This window comes from Ostrinia nubilalis, chromosome 20 (assembly GCF_963855985.1).
Source record: "Ostrinia nubilalis chromosome 20, ilOstNubi1.1, whole genome shotgun sequence".
NCBI lineage: Eukaryota > Metazoa > Arthropoda > Insecta > Lepidoptera > Crambidae > Ostrinia > Ostrinia nubilalis.
This window is the reverse complement of record NC_087107.1, coordinates 13,336,898-13,357,356: the sequence shown is the minus strand read 5'-3', so window position 1 is coordinate 13,357,356 and position 20,459 is coordinate 13,336,898. Positions and strand designations below refer to the sequence as shown.

At 38.0% G+C, this 20,459-nt stretch overlaps 2 protein-coding genes across 2 annotated transcripts in view; one reads left to right on the top strand and one right to left on the bottom strand.

The window, feature by feature from the left end:
- Positions 1-20,459, bottom strand: part of LOC135081913 (FH2 domain-containing protein 1) — a 154,952-nt gene that overhangs the window by 54,952 nt on the left and 79,541 nt on the right. Inside the window, exon 4 of the mRNA XM_063976695.1 lies at positions 18,547-18,577. The gene's annotated coding sequence lies outside the window, so the exon portion shown is untranslated. The remainder of the gene's footprint in view (positions 1-18,546; positions 18,578-20,459) is intronic.
- LOC135081912 (uncharacterized) overlaps positions 629-20,459 on the top strand; it is a 100,441-nt gene continuing 80,610 nt past the window's right edge. The window contains exon 1 of the mRNA XM_063976694.1: positions 629-1,143. Coding sequence (XP_063832764.1) covers positions 629-1,143 — 515 coding nt within the window. The remainder of the gene's footprint in view (positions 1,144-20,459) is intronic.

Sequence of the window (20,459 nt, the reverse complement as noted above, 5' to 3'; positions counted from 1 at the left end):
TAATTGTTTGGGTCCTAATCACTCCGTCTACACATGTCGTCAAACCTCTAGATGTCGAATCTGTAAACGAAAACATCATTCATTGTTACATCCCAAATCTATCTTAAAGATATCGAAGTCCGAGGAAGGAGTAGAGTCAGGCGATCAGAGTATAAATGTTTCAGTTGCAACCACTAATGCTGAAGAAACTCATGATCAAACCACAAATGTTGTTTCTTACTTCTCTAAAGCTAGTAGTCAGGTCTTATTAGCAACTGCTTTAGTTAAAGTTACGAATAAATCAGGAGTTCAAGAAACGTTAAGGTGTTTATTGGATCAGGGATCTCAAGCGTCTTTTATCACCGAGTCTACAGTTCAAGCTCTTGGATTGAAGAAGGTGCCTAACACGGTTTTTATCTCCGGAATAGGTAGTGGCACAGATGACAACGCTTCATTGGCGTCGAAATCTGTTGTTTTTGTGAAGATTCAGTCGCTACACGATCCCGGAAGTGTTTTGGTTGTTAAGGCACATGTTTTAAACAGATTGACATCAGTCATTCCTTCTTCCAGAGTTGGTGTAAAAATTTGGCCGCACTTGGTAGGTATAAAGTTAGCTGATCCAAAATTCTATATACCAAACAAAATTAACATGTTGTTGGGAGCAGAAATATACAGCCAGATTTTAGTCGATGGTGTTATTAAAGGTCCTGTAGGATCTCCTGTAGCTCAGAACACCACCATCGGCTGGATATTATCTGGTCAGATTCAATCTGAATCTCTAGTTGAGCCCAAGGCATGCCACCACAACATCGTAAGTATGCACACACAGTTAAATGAGACCGAAATATTGCGAAAATTTTGGGAGTTAGAGGCAGAACCTTCAAGCAAGAAGCAATTGACTGAAGAAGAGAAGTTGTGTGAAGAAATTTTCACCAAAACAACCACCAGAGATCCTACTGGGCGGTATATAGTCAAGCTTCCATTCCGTAATGAAGATCCGCAGTGCCAATATGGAAATTCAAACCTCATCGCTGCCAAAAGACTTCAAATGTTGGAAAGAAGACTGGATAGAGACCCAAATTTGAAGCAACAATATTCTGATGTGATAGCAGAATATATTGAGTTAGGTCACATGGAGATCGTACCCGTAGATCAACAAGACAAGTTAGGAACTGTTTATCTTCCACATCATGCCGTTATCCGTGAAGATAAGACCACTACCAAAGTCCGAGTCGTATTTGATGCATCGTGCCAAGGTGATAATGGCGTATCACTTAATAGTGAACTCATGATAGGGCCTACCTTACAACCGGACTTAAGGCATCTTGTGTTGCAGTGGCGTTCACATCCGATATGTTTGATTGCAGACATAATAAAAATGTATCGCCAAGTCAAAGTCACTGAGTCGGATGCAGACTTTCAACGCATATTGTGGCGCAACGATTCTGGGTTGCAACATTTGAGAAGTCTGCGTGTTACTTTCGGGACGGCCTCAGCACCTTACTTGGCAGTTAAGGTATTACAGCAGATAGCTAAAGACGATGGTAAAGAATTTCCATTGGCAGCAGAGAGAGTTTTAAGTCATTTCTATATGGATGACTTAATGAGTGGGTGTGAGTCTATTGCGGAAGGCATCCAAGTCTTTACGGAAATGAACAGCTTGCTAAACAAAGGCGGATTTCAGCTTCAGAAATGGAAGAGTAATGATGAAGAGTTACTGCAAAGAATAGGGGCAAACAAAAGAAACAAGGATGAAAAGGTTGAAATTAAAGCGGAGTCTAGTAACATTCAGAAAGTTCTTGGTTTAGCTTGGGATAGTGTAAAAGACACATTTGAATACACTATTGAACTTCCTGAACTGAAAATTCCTGTTACTAAGCGTAGAGTGATATCCGACATCTCACGTTTATTTGATCCTCTGGGATTCATAGCTCCTCTCATTATTACGGCCAAGGTTTTTATACAAAAGCTATGGATAGCGGGCATAGAATGGGATCAAGAACTTCCACCTCACTTGCTTAATGAATGGATTAAGTATAGAGATAATCTTTCATCTATTACTACCTTCCACATAGCCAGATGGATTGGAACGCGTAAAAATGACACATGCGTAGAGCTGCATGGGTTTTGTGACGCCTCTACTGTGGCATATGCAGCCGCTGTGTATGTGCGTGTGGTGGATCAGGATGGGAACGTAAACGTCACACTTGTGACCGCCAAGACGAAGGTAGCTCCCATTAAACAAGTATCCATTCCTCGCTTGGAACTTTGTGGCGCAGTCTTGTTGGTCAAGTTATTATTGGAGGTATCTGAAGTGCTTGATATACCTAAACATCACATTCATGCTTGGACCGACTCGTCTGTCGTGTTAGCCTGGTTAAGTAGTCATCCAAGTAGGTGGAAAACTTTTATCGGGAATAGGGTTTCGGAAATTTTGTCAGTTACTGATAGAAGCCAGTGGTCCCACGTTCGGTCAAGCGATAACCCTGCAGACTGCGCGTCCAGAGGCATTACATCTTTTGATGAGTACGATGAGCAGTTATGGAAGAAGGGGCCAGGTTGGTTGAATAACATATCAATAAATTACAGTCCACTCGAGAGTTTAGAACAGGATACCAACCTGGAAGAGAGAACTCAAAAGTTGTGTTGTTTGACCTCACAAGACACTGTTGACATCTGGACAAGGTTTTCTGACCTTCGTAGGTTATGTAGAGTCACTGCTTTATGTAGGCGATTTTTGCAATTGACACACTATTCGGGTCAAAGACCTCAGTTTGCGCCATGGTTGACTGCTTTAGAGTTGCGAGAGGCTCTAAATTTGTGTATACGATTTTTCCAAAGCATACATTTTCAGGAAGAGATAGAAAATCTCAGCAAAAATAAAACTGTGGGTAAGAAAAGTTCAATTCATTCATTGAACCCGTTTATGGATGCTGACAACATTTTACGAGTTGGTGGACGATTGAGAATAGCCGATGTCTCTATAGATATGAAACATCCTATTTTAATACCTAAAAAGTGTCATTTAACGGAATTAATTATTGCTGACGCTCATGACAAAACATTACACGGAGGAACACAATTAATGTTAAACTTTCTAAGGTCTCGGTATTGGATTATAGACATGAAGCGACAGGTTAAGTTCCACGTTAAAAAATGTGTACGTTGTGTGCGCTATTCCTCACGTCCAATGCATCAACTGATGGGTCAACTGCCTGCATCCCGAACCACTCCAGCTAGGCCTTTCTACCGAAGTGGTGTTGATTATGCAGGTCCCATAGCCGTAAGATCAGCAAAGGGTAGAGGACAACACTCCACAAAGGGTTATATTTGCCTATTTGTCTGCATGGTCACGAGAGCAATACATTTGGAAATGGTAAGTGATATGACTTCAGAAGGATTTATCGCTGCCTTTAAACGTTTCGTAGCCAGACGTGGTCATTGTGCTGAGCTGTGGAGTGACAATGGCACCAACTTCGTTGGCGCTTCACGGGAACTAAAGGAATTGTTCGACAAGGAAAGGTCTACAATTGCAGTAGAGATTGCAGATTGGCTATCGACGAACGATACCAATTGGCATTTCATTCCACCCCATACTCCAAATTTCGGTGGATTATGGGAGGCTGGAATAAAGTCAACCAAGCATCACCTGAAGCGAGTCATTGGAGAAAGCAAACTCACGTTTGAAGAAATGACAACGGTGTTGTCTCAAATTGAGTCTTGTCTCAATTCGAGACCAATATCAAGACTCGCTGATGTTGACCCATTGGATCCCTTTCCTTTGACTCCTGGACATTTCTTGATAGGAGAGCCATTAGTATTAGTTCCTGATGTAAATTATGAGAACTCCAACATTAGTAGCTTGCGTAGGTGGCAATTGACTCAAAAAATGATTCAGGAATTTTGGCGTCGTTGGTCCAAAGAATACCTGACTCAATTCTTTCATCGGTATAAATGGAACAATGAGATGTCTGAACCCAACATCGGAGATTTGGTTTTGATAATGGAAGATGATCTTCCCCCAGGTCGATGGTTATATGGCATAGTCGTGGAGAAGCACCCAGGTTCGGATAAGCTCACTCGAGTAGTTAGCGTTCGATGTAAAGGGTCAAATGTTATTAAAAGACCTATATGTAAATTACGAACATTACCAGTTACACAATGAAAGGGAACACTGTAACTCATGTTTAAAAAATAAAAATAAAAAATATTGTTTTTGCCTTTAAAAATTACATTTCATTATTGTACAATTAGTATTAAGTAATTTTCTTACTATCAACATTTTAGCTTTAAGATATAGTGATGGACAGTTGTCCATGGGAGGCGGTATGTTTACGCCATTCATTTATAATATTAGCACATACGCGTAGTGCGTACTATGTAATTCAACTGCTTACCGCTAGATGGCGCTGTAGGCTTTTAACACGCGGTGATAAAGTATTTTTTGACTTACATAAGTAGTCTGAGATGATGTTTTTTAAATATACACATTGTGGTTGAATCTTGATAGTGGTTTTATTTCGCCTACTTCTCAAGATATTTTTTGGGACTTGAACACCTGGACTTGGTATTACATGGATCTCACAACTTTTTACCGTAGAACAACTGAGTTGCGAGACTTGGTTTTTTTTGACAAGTATTGTTTTTGATGGGATCTCATTTCTTTTTGTATTTTGTAGACAGCAGTTATGTATCTAGAAAACTGGACCGAAATTGAAAAATTTTACTCGACTTGGCGGTTGCACTACCGTGCCCCCAAATATTTTAGTTTTTCCTTGATTCATACACCAAACACTACTTATATTCCAAATTTGAAGCTTCTAGGTCTGCTAGAAGTGCCTTAGAATTTTGATGATCGGTGAGTCAGTCAGTCAGTCAGTCAGTGAGTGACAAAATTAAGTAACTTTGACCCGTTATAATTCTTAAACTACTGGTTCAAATTGAATGAAATTTGAAATATACCGTGTCTTTACAATGCCTGCATAGCTAATGAAAATTCAGCCTTCTAGTTTTATCCACAACGAAGTTACAGGCGGTCGAAAATGGCCTGAATTGCTTCGAGAAAAGGACGGTACGGCCGTGCCACTTTTTTGCTCGACTTGGTGGGGGCACTGCCGTGCCCCCAGAAACTACTTATTTAGATGAAAAGAAAAAGAAAAGCTAAATTATTACACATTTATAATTAGCATTGATTCAAATACTACTTAATTAATAGCATTAAGGATCAAGGAAGAAATATTTATTTTAAGGAAGTAACGCACTTGACCAATCAAGAACAAAAGATATCACAATAACCTTTATCTCATCAAATGCAGACTGACGTCACCAGTCGTTTCCCAGTCAAACCGCATTAGGAACGGTCCAGTAATTTAACCGCTGTTTACAGCAGTTACTGTCGCTTTGAATTAGCAGTACGAGCCAATTGGTTCAATAACAACATTCTCTTAATAAAGTTATTGTTATATGTAGAATAAAATGAGTAATGTATTCTTGTAGTGGCCTAACCAGAATCCTGTTAGGAAACTAACAAAGGCAATTTTATAAATGCTCTACATTTTTCGTTTAAACATTCATTATCATCATCGTTTCAGCCATAAGACGTCCACTGCTGAACATAGGCCTCCCACAATGATTTCTACCTTGTATTTTAAACAGATTCAGTTCTGATTCATCCCAACTTTCTTATTAAACACAATAACGTCCGTAGAAATTGGCATTTACCCTACAGATCGGTTTCCTTTTGTCATAACAATACAGACAAACAAATAAAGTTAGTATCGAATGATTTCAAGCCATAGTGAGTAAACGTTGAGTAACTAAATTGTGTCAGACTATTTTGATAGGGGAATGAGAGCTTTATGAATATAGAAATAAGAAAATAAAGATTTAATGATTGTCTAGACGTAAATTGTAAAACAATGCAGTCAAAACGCGGTTGGATTCCTAAATTCCTGTTTGGGTAAAGACGGGGTTTTATTGCAAGCGAATAAGTTATTCCCTGCTATCTTTATGACGTCGTCGGTTCACCTTGTGGGTGAACGTCCCACTATGCTGGACGCAGGCCGCTACCAAACGATCAACATGAAAAGCATTGGGGGAGGCCTATGTTCAGCAGTGGACGTCCTGGCTGAAATGATGATGATGATGAATGAGTTATTTTGGTTTAATGCAATTACACTGAAGCTTACATATGCGGAAGTTTTTAATGTAATCATCATCAATACGTCACGTAAGTATGTACTCGTACGTACGAAATAGTTAAAACATTCACTTACGATACCAGTAAAAAATAACAAATTCCTCTATCTAACATAGTTATTTCGTTTTATATTTCGCTACTGGTTCTATTATTGTACATTGAACAGGGTACAAAAGGCGAACTAAATCCTATGGCATTATCTTGAGTCACCCTTTGGGCCAAGCAGAAATTGGAGAAGAGTTTCATTTGATGATTTTTTTCAGCGATTAAAATATTTATCTAATTAATATTTTGTGTCAACATCCGCCTCGCTCCCAGTCAAGCCGCGGCCGCACCGGGCGTCCTTACGGCGCTAATCCGCTGCGCTTGCACAGGCGATTAGCGGATCCGTTGCGCAAAAGTAGTAAACGGCCTTCTTTCGGCGCCTTGACTTTGATTTTGAAATAAAACGTGGACGCATTGTTTTAGAGAGCTTTGGGAGAGACAGTAAACCAGTTAGGTGACTAATAATCTAGTTATTTGGATGGATAGGCTTGATAAGTTTCGAATAAAGTTTTGATAAGATAAGATAAAGCTGGATGCAGGCCGCAACCAACCGTGCGATGTGGAAGTCATTGGGGGAGGCCTATGTTCAGCAGTGGATTCTGTGGCTGAAATGATGATGATGAAGATAAGCTAAGATAAACCTTTCATAAACTAACCTTAGTTCTATAAAAACCCATGAACTTATAGGACCTTAGTTCGTATTAGTGTTGCTGAATGCAATTATGTCCTTCTGAATAATACACGGGAGTTGTAATGTAATAAGAATTCAGATGCTTTCATCTCGTTTATCTTTCCACTAATGAGAAACCTCTGATTCACTTAAGTAATAATACAACAATGGTGTAATTAAAACCTCGAAGCAGATCCCTTACCCTGGACATTCGGAAACAGGCAGTTAAAATACTAAAAAACGATCGCTGTAGCTCCAACCTTTTCCGACACGTGCATCAAAAGGTAGCCCTCATCCTGGACACTCAAAAGGCAGTTATAAGAAAAACAAACTTAAAATCGCAAAAGCTTCTAACTTGGCCCACACGTCGCAAGGCGTCGTGCGCCCACGCATTCCCGACTGTTGCCTTGTTATCGCGAGTAGGAGCCTACTTTGTAGAGCCTAATCGTTCATTAAGTTTTACTTTCTTTGTCCATGTTTATTTAAACTACAAGCCTTTTCTGCCACAGCCAGCCACTTTATGAAACCGTCTACTTTTTGTTTGGCCTGCTAGGTTTCTGCCAAGAAACGTGGTTTATTATTTTTAATGAACAACTAGATAGACTATCGAAGAATGGATTTATTCTTCATATTGAATTATTAAGTCGATTCCTATTTAGTATTTGACTGATTTCGTTTTATGAGATATCTATGGTGGTTTGTAATAGAGTCTGACATTGATAGTAACCTCAGTTACAACCCACACAATAAAAGCCGTAGTATCTTAAGGACTCTACATAGCAAGCCCGCCGACAGCCCGGCGGCTTTATTTCAATAGAATCATGTCGACAACTTGTACTTTCTATGACTTTTTAGTTGTAAACAGCAGGATGTCATGCTTGGTGTTTCTTTACGAGATCGAACAGAAATGAGGAGATCCGTAAACGAAATAAAGTCGCTGACATAGCCCGACGGATCAGCAAGCTGAAGTGGCAATGGCAGGGCACATAGTACGCAGAACTGACGGCCGATGGGGCAGCAAGGTTCTGGAGTGGAGACCGCGTATCGGAAAACGCAGCGTGGATCGTGCCGTCCACCCACAAGGCGGACCGACGACATCATAAAGGTAGCAGGAAGGCGCTGGACGCAGGCCGCTACTACCAACCGGGCAACATGGAAATTGGAAAGCATTGGGGGAGGCCTATGTTCAGCAGTGGACGTCCTATAGCTGAGATGATGATGATGATCAACAAATATCAACATGTCAAAAGTCGACGCCTTATGTCGGCAGGTTTCGTGACTGCAATATGATTCAACTGTTTAAAACTCAAAGTAATCTTTTCAGAAACACCTATGCTTCACTTTATGAATGCTTATTATCAAAACTACTAATGTTATGTCAATCAATCCAGCTATCTTTATAAACTTCGATCTCATTAGCTCCCAAGCAGCGCTCGTCCACCGGACGTTGTTCGAACTTGTTTATAAACACACTCTTTCTCAGTATAATGTGGCAGTACTTTTCTGCTAACCCAATTGGTGCTTGCGTTTCGATGACCGGAGCTTCTTGGTACTCGCAAGGCATATTTAAATGAGATTTTTCTCGCGAATGCGGATCAGCATGTGTTTTGCTTACATTAAATTATTAGAATCACTTGCGAGGAGAAGGTACAGTCAGCGTGAAATAGTAACCACTACTAACCACCCAAAGTAGCCAAAAAGTTCACAACACGTCAATAAGGTTGTGTTATGTTGTCAAGTTTTTGGACACTGGGCATCTTTGGATGTCACGAACTATTTGACTCAGACTGTACCATTGAATATTAAGGAGATAAACATGTAGTCTAGAGATCTAAGTTTACGATCTATTGTAATATTAACTACTTTTCATATCAATAATGTTTATTTATCTATCTTAGTTGAATTTTGCAAGTGAGAAAAGTATATATCAATGATTTTTCCAGAGAATATTTCCTACTAAGTTTTTCCATAGAAAATATCGATTTACAAACGAATTGGAGTTAATAAAATCTAGTTTTATGTTATCGGTTTCAGGGCAAAAATTAGTGTATTGTAGGATATTATTTTCACAATCGATAGAAGATGCTCTAACAATACTATAGTTTTAGTTTATCCGTCTTATTGGCTTGAAATTTGTGCCATTTATGTTTTCTATTTTACTTCCCATGTTTAAGTAAATTCACCCACTTAACAGTAATCGACTAAGGTGATGTAAACCAAGAAACGTGAAGGTGCCAATTTGAAAATGACTACCATTCCTCCCGAAGATTATGATTAAGTATTACCTAAATGTGTAAGGTATGAACAGCTTAGTGGCTATTTCCGGTTTATGTATCTTGCGCCTTGTGTGGAAATATTACCTAAGTTAGAAGCCATAATCTAGAATACTTAGCGAATAATTTGTCGCGATGATTAACGAAATTAGAATGCACTGTGGTTGCGGATTGTCTACTGCCTAAGTAGGCGCAGACCACCGACTTTTAGTTGGCCGATATAGTTGGACCCGATTCTAATTTGTATGAAGAATCGGCTGATAGTAAATCGGTATAGTGTGCACAGTTTCTTACATCTCCATACTGATCAACAGCCCAACCCAACTATCGGTCAACTAAAAATCGGTGGTCTGCACCTAGGCTAAAGGGAACGATACACCTTTTTTTTTAAGTTGGAGTACAACTAGAGTTTTTATGTAAGTAACTATTTACAGAATGCATATAAATAGAGTTTTTATGTAAGTAACTATTTACAGAATGCATCATCAGGAACACACAATAGGTGTACCTTACACACAAGAGTCAATGTCACCTACATGCGCATTTTTCATCGGCCCGAGCCATACATACCTCATACAACTGGTTGTATGGCGTCCTTGGCATTCGTGCCCAGTGCCCACGCGCATGGTTTGACGAAACCAATCAATGGACTTAATTAATTTTTTGTTTGTACTCATTACTTTTTGTTTAGACTTTGAATTGGGTTTAGATATCCATGAAATCCGGCGACATCAAACGATTAAAGCATCTTATGTGGTCACAATAGGAGTTATTTTGCAAAAAATGTATAGTCTGATATGCTGTTGATTGTTTTTAGACGGACAGGCGTTGATAATGTAGTGGGAAATTAATATAGCATATTGTTAGCGCAAATCAACCACCCGCGTTGCAATGTCCAGCCATGATAGCCGAACGGTAAAGGGGTTGGACTGGCCGACTCGTGATCCGGGGAACGCGGGTTCGAACCCCGCCGCTGCTTGACTATTGTTGTGACCTCACTCGTGAGCATATTTAGCTTAGTACGAGAAGCTAACTGGACTATTAGTAATTTGTGTAAAAACAAGTTACTAAATAATATGACTATCGCAAATTAGAGATAAGATTGCCAATTCCTCTGTGGTTGAGGATTCCGGATGAGGCCAAAGCTTTCTTGTTGTGGATAAAAAAACTGGAATGATACTGAATCGATTTGAAACGATCTTGTCAACTCATACGACCCTGGTTTTACAACCACGATTTTCGATTATTAAAAGTGAGTTTGCCCAAAATTGGGAGTAGTTCTTATAAAAGTTTTTAGAATGGTCACATTATTGACAATGTCAAGCACTAAAAAGCGAGTAAAAGAAATTGCAGACACACCCTTTTATACCAAACATTCTGTATCACTCTAATTGGTTCTACTAATTTTTCGAATTGTCCCAAAAATATCTTTTATATTGAGGTTACCGCGATTTTATAGAGGTCCGATGTATAAAAATACTCTTTAGGGACGTTTAACCATAATATAAAAAGAAGAAGAGTGTAATTTCGTTATCATTTTATGTACTTTTAGGGTCATACCAGAATTATTAATATTCACATGGCCCTAATAACCTTCCATAAAAAAATATTTGCAAAAAAATGCATGAATCTGCAGCCGTACTACTATTTAAAAAGACCAAACATAAATGGATAACAGCTATACTTACATAAATAGATTAAAAATGTAGTTTCTTGACAAAAATAACAAAATATATTATTGTACGTTTAATTGTAGGAAATATCACATCCCAAATTAACTTCCAAGGTAGCAAGGAGCTGAGTTAGTTTCCGGCGACCAGCTCACCTGGACCTCTCCGCAAAAGGCAATGGGTCGCATTCTGACCTCAAGCCGAGGTCTGCCCAAATCGGTCGGCCCCTTCGTTAAAAATAACTGACAACTGGAAAATTTCTAGATGACTGAGCGGGTTAAAGGTTATTTGGGATATTGGTGGGTAAACGAGGGCAAGTTAACACTTTGGGAGCAAGGATGCTGCGGAAGTACTCTCTACAATAGTGTCTAGTTAAATTTTTAAACACGGATTTTGCCACTTTCGGCCACAAACCTTCCGGCCGAAGTTCTGGCTGAAATCTACGGCATGGACTTTGTGGACTCTACCATCCTGGCTGAAATCTACGGCATGGACTTTGTGGACTCTACCATCCACCATCTACGAATCTAATGGGTTTATTTTTCGGCCAAAGTTTATAGTCAATTATTTTTCAATTTGACTTTCGAACAACTATAAATGTTCATCACTCTCACAATTAGCATGGTATGAGAGACATGGGTAACGAAAGACAAAATTTAAGGAACGTAGCAAAGTTATCACGATCTCGGATCGATTTGAAATTATGTACACAGATGTGTTATGTTATGTATTAGAAAAAGTGAGACAGTGGGTTACTTGTAAAAATAATGTCACAAAGTTGAAAATGTTCTGTAACCATTGTACATCGCGTACCCATACAAAAGGTTTAAGTAATTATGTATTTATATAACTGATGAAAAAAAGACTGACATTCTGCTAAAGTTGACGGACGTTCTCAATGAAATTGAAGACAATGCAAGGCTAGTTTAGTTATTTCAAAGTTCATTATTACAACCAATATCTATTAATATGTTATAATAAGATAATAATACTTAGGTATTAATGATGAGTCAGTACTTAAACGCCTACACTTTGTATTGAACTTAAATTAATTAAGATTAATATCTGGCAGATAATAGGGTTCCTATTTTAACAGTTCCTTATCGGTATCTTGTTCACAAGATTTTATGCGTTACTTAACAAATTCAAAGTCACTTATTTTATAAGTAGGCTTATAAATAGCACTTTTACACGACCCAGTATTAACCCTACCACTGCTTCAGGACAATAAATGGGTCAGTGCTGAGAAGAAGCAGATAAACTCAGTCACTATTCCTAATAAGCGTAAGGCCTATACCGGAATTAACTAACCCTAACAAATCTGTTACCCGACATCTCTATCCAAGACCTTTGAAACCGTAGTTTATCTGACAGATAAATTATCAGGCCTTTTATCAGCAGGTCAGCAAATGGTGAAATTTGAAAGAGTGGCTTGCCATGAGGTTTCGCGGTATTGGCTCTAGCTATGGTCCTAATTTATCAACCACCCAACAACCTGCTAGATAAGTCGTATCAGCAGGACAGGTTGCTGATAACATCAGCGTGGGCAAGTGTGAAACGTGGAGGCGCCATGATTGATCGCGTTACGACATTTAATTAAATTTAATTAACAATCAACAAGTTTGTTTTATAATAATCACAAGTTAATTGGTAGCGAACGCCTTTTTGATGTTTCTGGAAGGATTTACATGTTTGATTGAAATTATGTTGAAATTAATGCCGTTTAGCTAAACAATCATCCTGTTAATTTAATGTATGTAATTAAATAATTGAATCTGGTTGTGAGTTTTAACATAATCATCAGGGAGTTTTGATTAAATTAGTATTAGCACTATTAGTATTCATAGAGCAGCGAATAAATATAATCATTATCACCATCATTTCAGCCACAGCACGTCCATTGCTTGAATATAGGCCTCCCCCAATGATTTCCACATAGCTCGATTGATAATAAATACTTATGTATGTAAGTATAATACTTTGTGAAAAACCTTGGGGGAGACTTATAAAGCAGTGGGCGTCATTCGGCTGAAACGAACGAACGAACGATGTATAATACTATCAATACTTATTTTAGTTGCTTCGTTATGAACTTATGACCATTTAAAGACTTTCTTAGATATAGACTAAAACACTTTAAAGTAGGTACTACGTACTTAGTTATGTTTGAGTCAGTTAATTCAAATGAAGCATCTTGTTTCATAATGCATCTAATGGCATTTTAGCAGCTAAATCGGTGACCATAAAATTTTCCAAAGCAAAGCCAGGGCACGCTGCTAGTCAACCATAAACAATATTGTTTCCATCCAACAACTGCATCCTCAGACAACAGACAATTGCTTTATGCAGTTTACTAACGACCCACTTCCGAAGAGCACTGACCGATATATTAAAAGCCACACGATCTGTCTGTCCGTTTGTGTGGGTTTACGAGAACGGTTGCGATACGATTTCATGTTTCAAAATGTAGATTAGGTAGGTAGTGGTGTTTTGAAAACAACCAGCAAATGGCGAGTTATTCATACTTATAGACATAGTAGTAGAGCATTTAGAGTATTGTATAAATATTGCATTTATTGCATCATTCATAATTTGATCAATACGAGTTCGAGTAGGAATAATAATTAAAGATGATAATATAATCGTTGATCGTACACTTCTTGCAAATAGACCGCATCTAAAATTAAAATAGTTAAATACTTAGAATAATTATTATTCTCGCAATAAAATGAGTTTCTAAACGTGAGTTTTCGTAGATATTGGGAGATGGATTTTTTCGTAAATTTTAGATCATATTCATTCAGTAATGTAAGTTAATAAGTACATATTTATTCATGAATAAATTAAAATTTGATAGCTCGACTTGGTTTGGTTAAAACTCGTTCAGTTCCAGGGTTGGAATTGGAAATGTAACTTATTCGATTCTTCATATTTGTGAAATAACTGCAGACTACAGTAAACTCCAAAACATCATAAAGTCGCCTACCCGCGCAAACAACAACAGTCAACACTATCCGGAACACCGGCTCGACACAGACCTTGAAACCGGTTGGTTGCGCAAGCGCCGGTAGCCCACATCGCGCGGCATTAAAAGTGCAAGTCGAGGTACTGACATAACTTGCGGTGCCATTTTTACTGACTTGTCTCTTTAAACAAATTAATATACAACTCTACGTAAAAGCGCTTTAAAAAAAAGAGCTACTTGAGTTGTCAACATCTATCATGCTCGCTTCTAATTGATATTCTGTGTAAAATTAACATTTATGGGACTATAGGAATGTACATTATCGCAAATCGCTCTGATGCTGTTGCTACATAAGATGCCACTGTGTACAGTTTTGCGTGTCGTTGTCTCTACATTTAAAGACAAACAAAAATATTTATATGGTATGGTAGAGTCTCATAATAACGAAGCAGGGAAATGAGCATAATACGAAATTATTTTTGTCAGGAGCTTTACTTTTTAATGAATGCACCTTTTCGTGAAGCATTGCTAAGAACACTCTCGACGAGTAACTTTTCGAACAAAACTAACTAAAATCAAAATCGATTCATCTGACAGAGATCTACGATGCACAGATTTTATATTGGAAATTAGATATTCTCGCTTTTTGCTCTTTTATCTTAAAAGGTTTCTGACCCCTGGTTTAGAGCATTGTGAATGTTTGTGATTTGGTTTTGAAATGCGATGTTATCGGCAGTTGCAAAATTGATGGACGCAATGTGAGGATAGTTTATCAAAGCCGTCAGCGGAATCTTGATTTAGGACAGTAGAAATAATGTAAATCTACCATATCACTGTAGTACGTCAAGTGGAGATAGACAATGTTGCATTTTATTACAAAAATAATATCGTGATCATCGTTGACGAATATCGAAATGTCAAGTATCTTTCGTCGTACATTCGAAGTTATATTTTCCCGCAATTTTTTGTATTATTTTGAGGAAACTTAAGCCGTTCCAGTATATTATTCGTCAAAATCTCACGGACAAATTAGTTCAACTCGCTGCCGCGTTCACAAGTGTAGCGCTAGAGTAAATTCGTATCGAAGATCGAGTTTTTAAAATTCTAATCTAAGAATTAACTGCGGATTCAGTTGCAATGTCTGAGTTTTTATAGAATTACACTGCAGCTCCTCAACTAACTCAACATGTTAAAACACAATCTCGTATTTAAAGTCGGACACAAAACAAAAACAAGTAAGTTAAAACTTAAAGCCGCTAATGTGGTACGTGAGCGTAGGTCGCGTCCGGGACTCGAACCCGCGCGTGCTCTCACATGCCGAGAGCTTCCTGTCGCTGCGCTTAGGGTTCACGCTTTTGGAATAATATTAAGTTTGAACTACTCATATCACATTATTTTATAGTTATAACTACTCATAACTACCACAATTCTTAGATAAAAATAAACGTTAGATAGTAAGTACCTACACTTTTAAATCTTTTAATTCAAACCTTTTTAACCGACTTCAACAAACGGAGGAGGTTCTCAATTTAGTTGGTATTTTTTTATATTACTCATCATAAGAACGCGTTGTACTCGTAAAGTATCAAGTTTACATGCTAATATGTTAGATTCTAGGTAAAGTACGACTCTAGATTTTAAGTTGTTTGGAAAAATATTCACAATCCCTTGATATTGTACCTAACTAGTACTACTGTACTAAGTAATACCAGTATATTCTTGATTCTTGAATTTTATTAAATGAGATGTTTGTATTAATATTACTATACTATTGACGTTGCAATGCCCAGCAGGGTACATGTTTAGACCTAAGACACTACAATTTAACATCCAATGTACAGACGACAGCACATCAGGCTATAAATTTTTTTTAGTTGCAAAGTAGCCCCTATCGCAACTACGTATGATACCACAGCCGTAAGATACGACATGCTGTCGACTGTACTACATGATGCAATGAATAAATGAATTTGAATTTGAATTTGAATTTTGAATTCTGAATTCTGTCGTTCCTACTCATCGCAACGGCCAAATCCTCCATTTGCCTCTGGTAAAGAGAGGGCCTGCCACTGCAGTGGAGATGACCTGATGACTATGATGATGATGACGATCCTGTAGCTTAAGGGGAGGTTTATACGACTCTATCATTCGATATAATATCGAACGTCGAGTCTTTCGTCATCGTAGTGCGCACTCGCTGAAATAATATTTTGTATATCTGAAAGTGTTGTGAATGCTTATACTAAAACGTTTCTTTTTATTTGTATAGAGAACAATAGCGTCTAGACAAACCTAAAGAGGATTTAGGACGCTATTTGGATCAAATATGTAATTGCTCAATAATGAATATTAAATAAATAAAATAAATAAATAAATCAATAAATAAAATGTCTAAATGAACTCTACTTTTTTATTTAGTCCTTAGTCCTTGCCGATGGTAGCCCTTAAGCCAGTAACCTACGTCAACCGGCCGACTGAACAATGCGCTGTTCAGTCCTTATAAGTGACCGTTACCTATTCATGTTACACTATAGGGTGCAGCCACATTGAGGTAATTTTCAGCACCTAGAATTTGGAAGCTACAGTGTAGGCATCGGTCAACATCACGCTTGCATAAAAATCTCAGAGAAAACAGCAAGTAAACAATATTCACGAAGCTCAAGTAAGTACACTGCGTTGATAGGATGATGGAAGTTGTCTTTGATTCAAATTGCCTAACGCAGTTATTCTGGGTTTAATTTTCGAGTTGTTCAAGCTAACTTTTAAGTAAACTAATAAGTAAGTACGCGTAATATCCTCGGACATGTTTCATGTAACTTGTATCACTATTTGAATTATCATGAATCGATAATAATAGTGAATAAATATTTATTCAGTGTTAAAAAGAAAGCTCTATGTAACTAACTACACAGTACAATGCTACATTATGTACAATGTACATATTCCTCACCACGAAAGTTCGCTGAGCTTTCGTTACACGTGAATGCAGTCGGTGTGGACGCACCCTTACACTATTAAGTACTCTGCTACTTCCTTTCGGTGAGTCAGCCTGACTTGGTTCGGACAAGTGTTGAATAGTAATTTCACTTCGAAACCCAATTACGATGTATGAATAACCATCGGTTAAGGTTGCTATGAATTTGAGGAGTTACATCTTAGTTTAAGTTAGTTAAGACCCTCATTGATAAGAAAATATAGTACTTAATCTATACTAATATTATAAAGAGGTAAAGTTTGTGTGTTTGTATATTTGTTAAATTGTAAGGGGTAATCTCGGGATCTACTGAACCGATTTTAAAGATTCTTTCACCAATAGAAAGCGTCATTATTGCTGAGTGTCAAGGTTATATAAAAAACCGAAAAATTCCACGCGGGCGGAGGCGCGGGCGGAAAGCTAGTGTATTTATAAAAGTAGGTTATAATAGTCAATCCTGATTATTATTTACCTGAATAAATAAATAAAATAACCGGCGCCACGATTAGATTGACAGCTGAATCGTTCAATTTACGTTCCACCCTGTATTCTGCGCATTTTTCCCTTTATAATTAATTCCTGTGCCCATAACGGGCTTTTGTCTGTTCTCCACAATCTAGGAAGCATATGGCGGCCTTATATGGCACGCCCATATATGGCACATAAGTGCGCCTGCGATTGTGTTGACTGCGCGCGATCCTTTTATGTGGAAGCGTTAGATTACACGGATGGTTCTCAAAGTGGCACAAAATTATTATTCTTCAAGTATTCTTGAATACAACGGGACAATTCCCAGCTCTCGTTTCCACCGCTTCAACTCCTGTGTAGCCAGGATCTACAGCTTGACCGCCAATGAAACCCAATTAGTCAAGGTCAAGTTTTGTCCCGGGGGAAAGTTAAACTGTCATTGGACCCGCAATGAAATTAATCTTCATGAAAGCAGCGCTGGTCATCTTCATTATCAACTGGTCATTTCGTCCCCACTGTAGGAATATGTTCGTTCATTTCAGTCAAATAACGACCACTACTGGATAAAGACGTCCCCCAAGGTTTTCCACAATGACCAGTTCTTGCCGCGACCTTCACTAGTCGTCAGTGCTCCTAGTGGAATTTCTGACCCGCTCCTAGGTATGATGATGACCTTCTCTAATTTACCAGAGGCAAATGGAGGATTTGACTTAAACGCCCCACGCTGTGACAAGATTTGTTGAGGAGGCCTGATAGTCGCATTTCTCCCTTCATCTCCTCTTACTCTTTCTCTCTCTCATGAATATTGGGAGTGTTTCTATTCTACTTACTCCTCACTGTAGACTTTAATCAATAGAATCTAAAATAAATTCTTTCTTAGACCAATGTTTGAGAAACGCTGACCTCCAGTTAATCTCGCATAATCGCAATGGCAATACGGCATAAATGCGTAGTAATGTTATTAATATTTTCATTCACATGATAAACAGTATTAACTGTGTTTGTGTGGAGGTGGCTCCAGTCGACCTACTCGGAACTGCATTCAATTGATAAATAAATTAAATTGCTAAGTTACAGTTATTGTAGTTTTAATAATCTTTGGCGTGGGAAGATGTTTGATTTCCACTGTATTTAAAAAAGTATAATTATTATAAAACATATAAATGTATTTTTTCTTGCAACTTTCTCGTAGAGCTTCTACATGACCCAAAAATGATGGTGGGGAAAACAATTTTGCATTTAAAGTTTTGTAATAAAAATATTGTTATGAAATAAGAGCGTAATTAAAATAGTAAGTACTTACATCTATCTGTTACAGTATATCATGAGGAAATCTGAAACAAACACAAATACCAATTATGTATTAGTCAAGCAAAACTCAAACAAAAAGTCACTGAAAAAGGGTTCAAACTGAAATATTAAATAATGGAAAGGGTAAATCTAATTCTAACGCTGAAATGTTTATTTTCAATAATAAGAGTACGATGAAAGTAAAATTTTTTTTTGAGATAAGCATATTAAAAAAATCTACATATTTTATAAACAGTGAACTAAAAGCTTCCGAAGTTCAGATGTCTATATTGACTTATCAACATAGCTGGAAACCGAACCCAAGACACAATTACATCTCAGAAGTATTTATTACATATTTCCACCGCTGCAACTCCTGTGTAGCCAGGATCTACAGCTCGACCGCCAATAAAAACCCAACCAATGAAGGTCTAATTTAATGCTACCTAGGTGGCAATCAAGGCTCCATCTTATTCAGTCTGATCTGGAAAGCATCTTTCTCCAGGCAAATCCTTGAGAAAGATCGAAACTAGCGCTCGCTGGTGATATAACGCGTCGGCGACATCAAAGCGGCGCCATGTTGGGCACTCGCGCGCAGCTAGTGGCGAGATTGCCATGTCCTATTGGTTTAGGGCCGCGGTGTACTGGGAGCGATACTTTAGCTATATCTGAGTTTGTTCCGGCGTTTCTTCTCAGCACTTGCCATATGTTTGTCTCGAAGCGCTGGTAGGGGCCAAAAGATAAGGAGACATGTAAAGTGCCCAAAAGGGCTACCTTTTCTTTTTTATTTTTTACTACATCTTGACGTTCATAAGTGCTTCTTGTGGTCTAAACTGAATAAATATTTTTGATTCTGATTTGACCTGATTTTAGCATTTTTGGCCTAATTAGTTTAAGACAAATATTTGATTTAAGTCTATTTTATGTGTCGGCTGTTGTTATTCCCAAATAAATAAAGCATAATTCAAGAATAATAATAATAATAATAATATAATAATAATATAAGCCTTTATTCAGACATACAGAGTTTAAAATTGATTGAGTTTAATATTATTCTAATTGACACTTGTCTGTGTGCCTTTTTTGGCAAAGGCCTCCTCCAACTGTTTCCACTCTCCTCTATCTCCTGCAACTGTTGCCCATCCACCTCCAGCTGTGGCCTTTATTTCATCTACCCATCTTCTTGGTGGCCTTCCCCGTTTTCGCTTAAAATGCCTTGTGAACCAGTTCATTGTAGATTTAGACCATTTCTCTTTTCCTCTAATTGTGTGTCCTGTCCATCTCCATTTCAACTTTCTGATAGTTACAGTTACATCTTTTGTTCTTGTACAATTCTTTATGGTGGTGGTTCTTACTCTATCAGAAAGTCTTTTCCCCATCATGCTTCGTTCCATTGCGTTTTGGCATGTTTCAAGTTTATGGATATGAGTTTTATTCAGCGCCCAGGTTTGGCAGCCATATGTAAGGACAGGCAGTACACAAGTATCGAAAAGTTTTCGTTTGACAGTCATGCTCATTACAGGGTTTTTCATCACTTCTTTTAAACTCCAGTATTGTTTCCATGCATTACCTATTCGCCTGTTGATTTCCTTAGATGTAAGATCCATTGGCGAGATTGTTTGACCGAGATAGATGTATTCGTCTACATAATCAATTATGTTGTTGTTCACGTTGATAGGTTCCTGGTTCCCGTTTGTCATGGCCTTAGTTTTTTCTGTATTCATGATTAATCCAACTTTACGACTCTCTGTATCCAAATCATTCAGCATAGTCTGTAACCCTGCCCCTGATTGCGAGATGATAATCAAATCATCTGCAAATCTCAAGTGCGACAGGTATTCACCATTGATATTCAGTCCACATTTCTCCCAATCTAATTTTTGGAACACCTTCTAGAACAGCAGTGAACAGTTTAGGTGATACTGG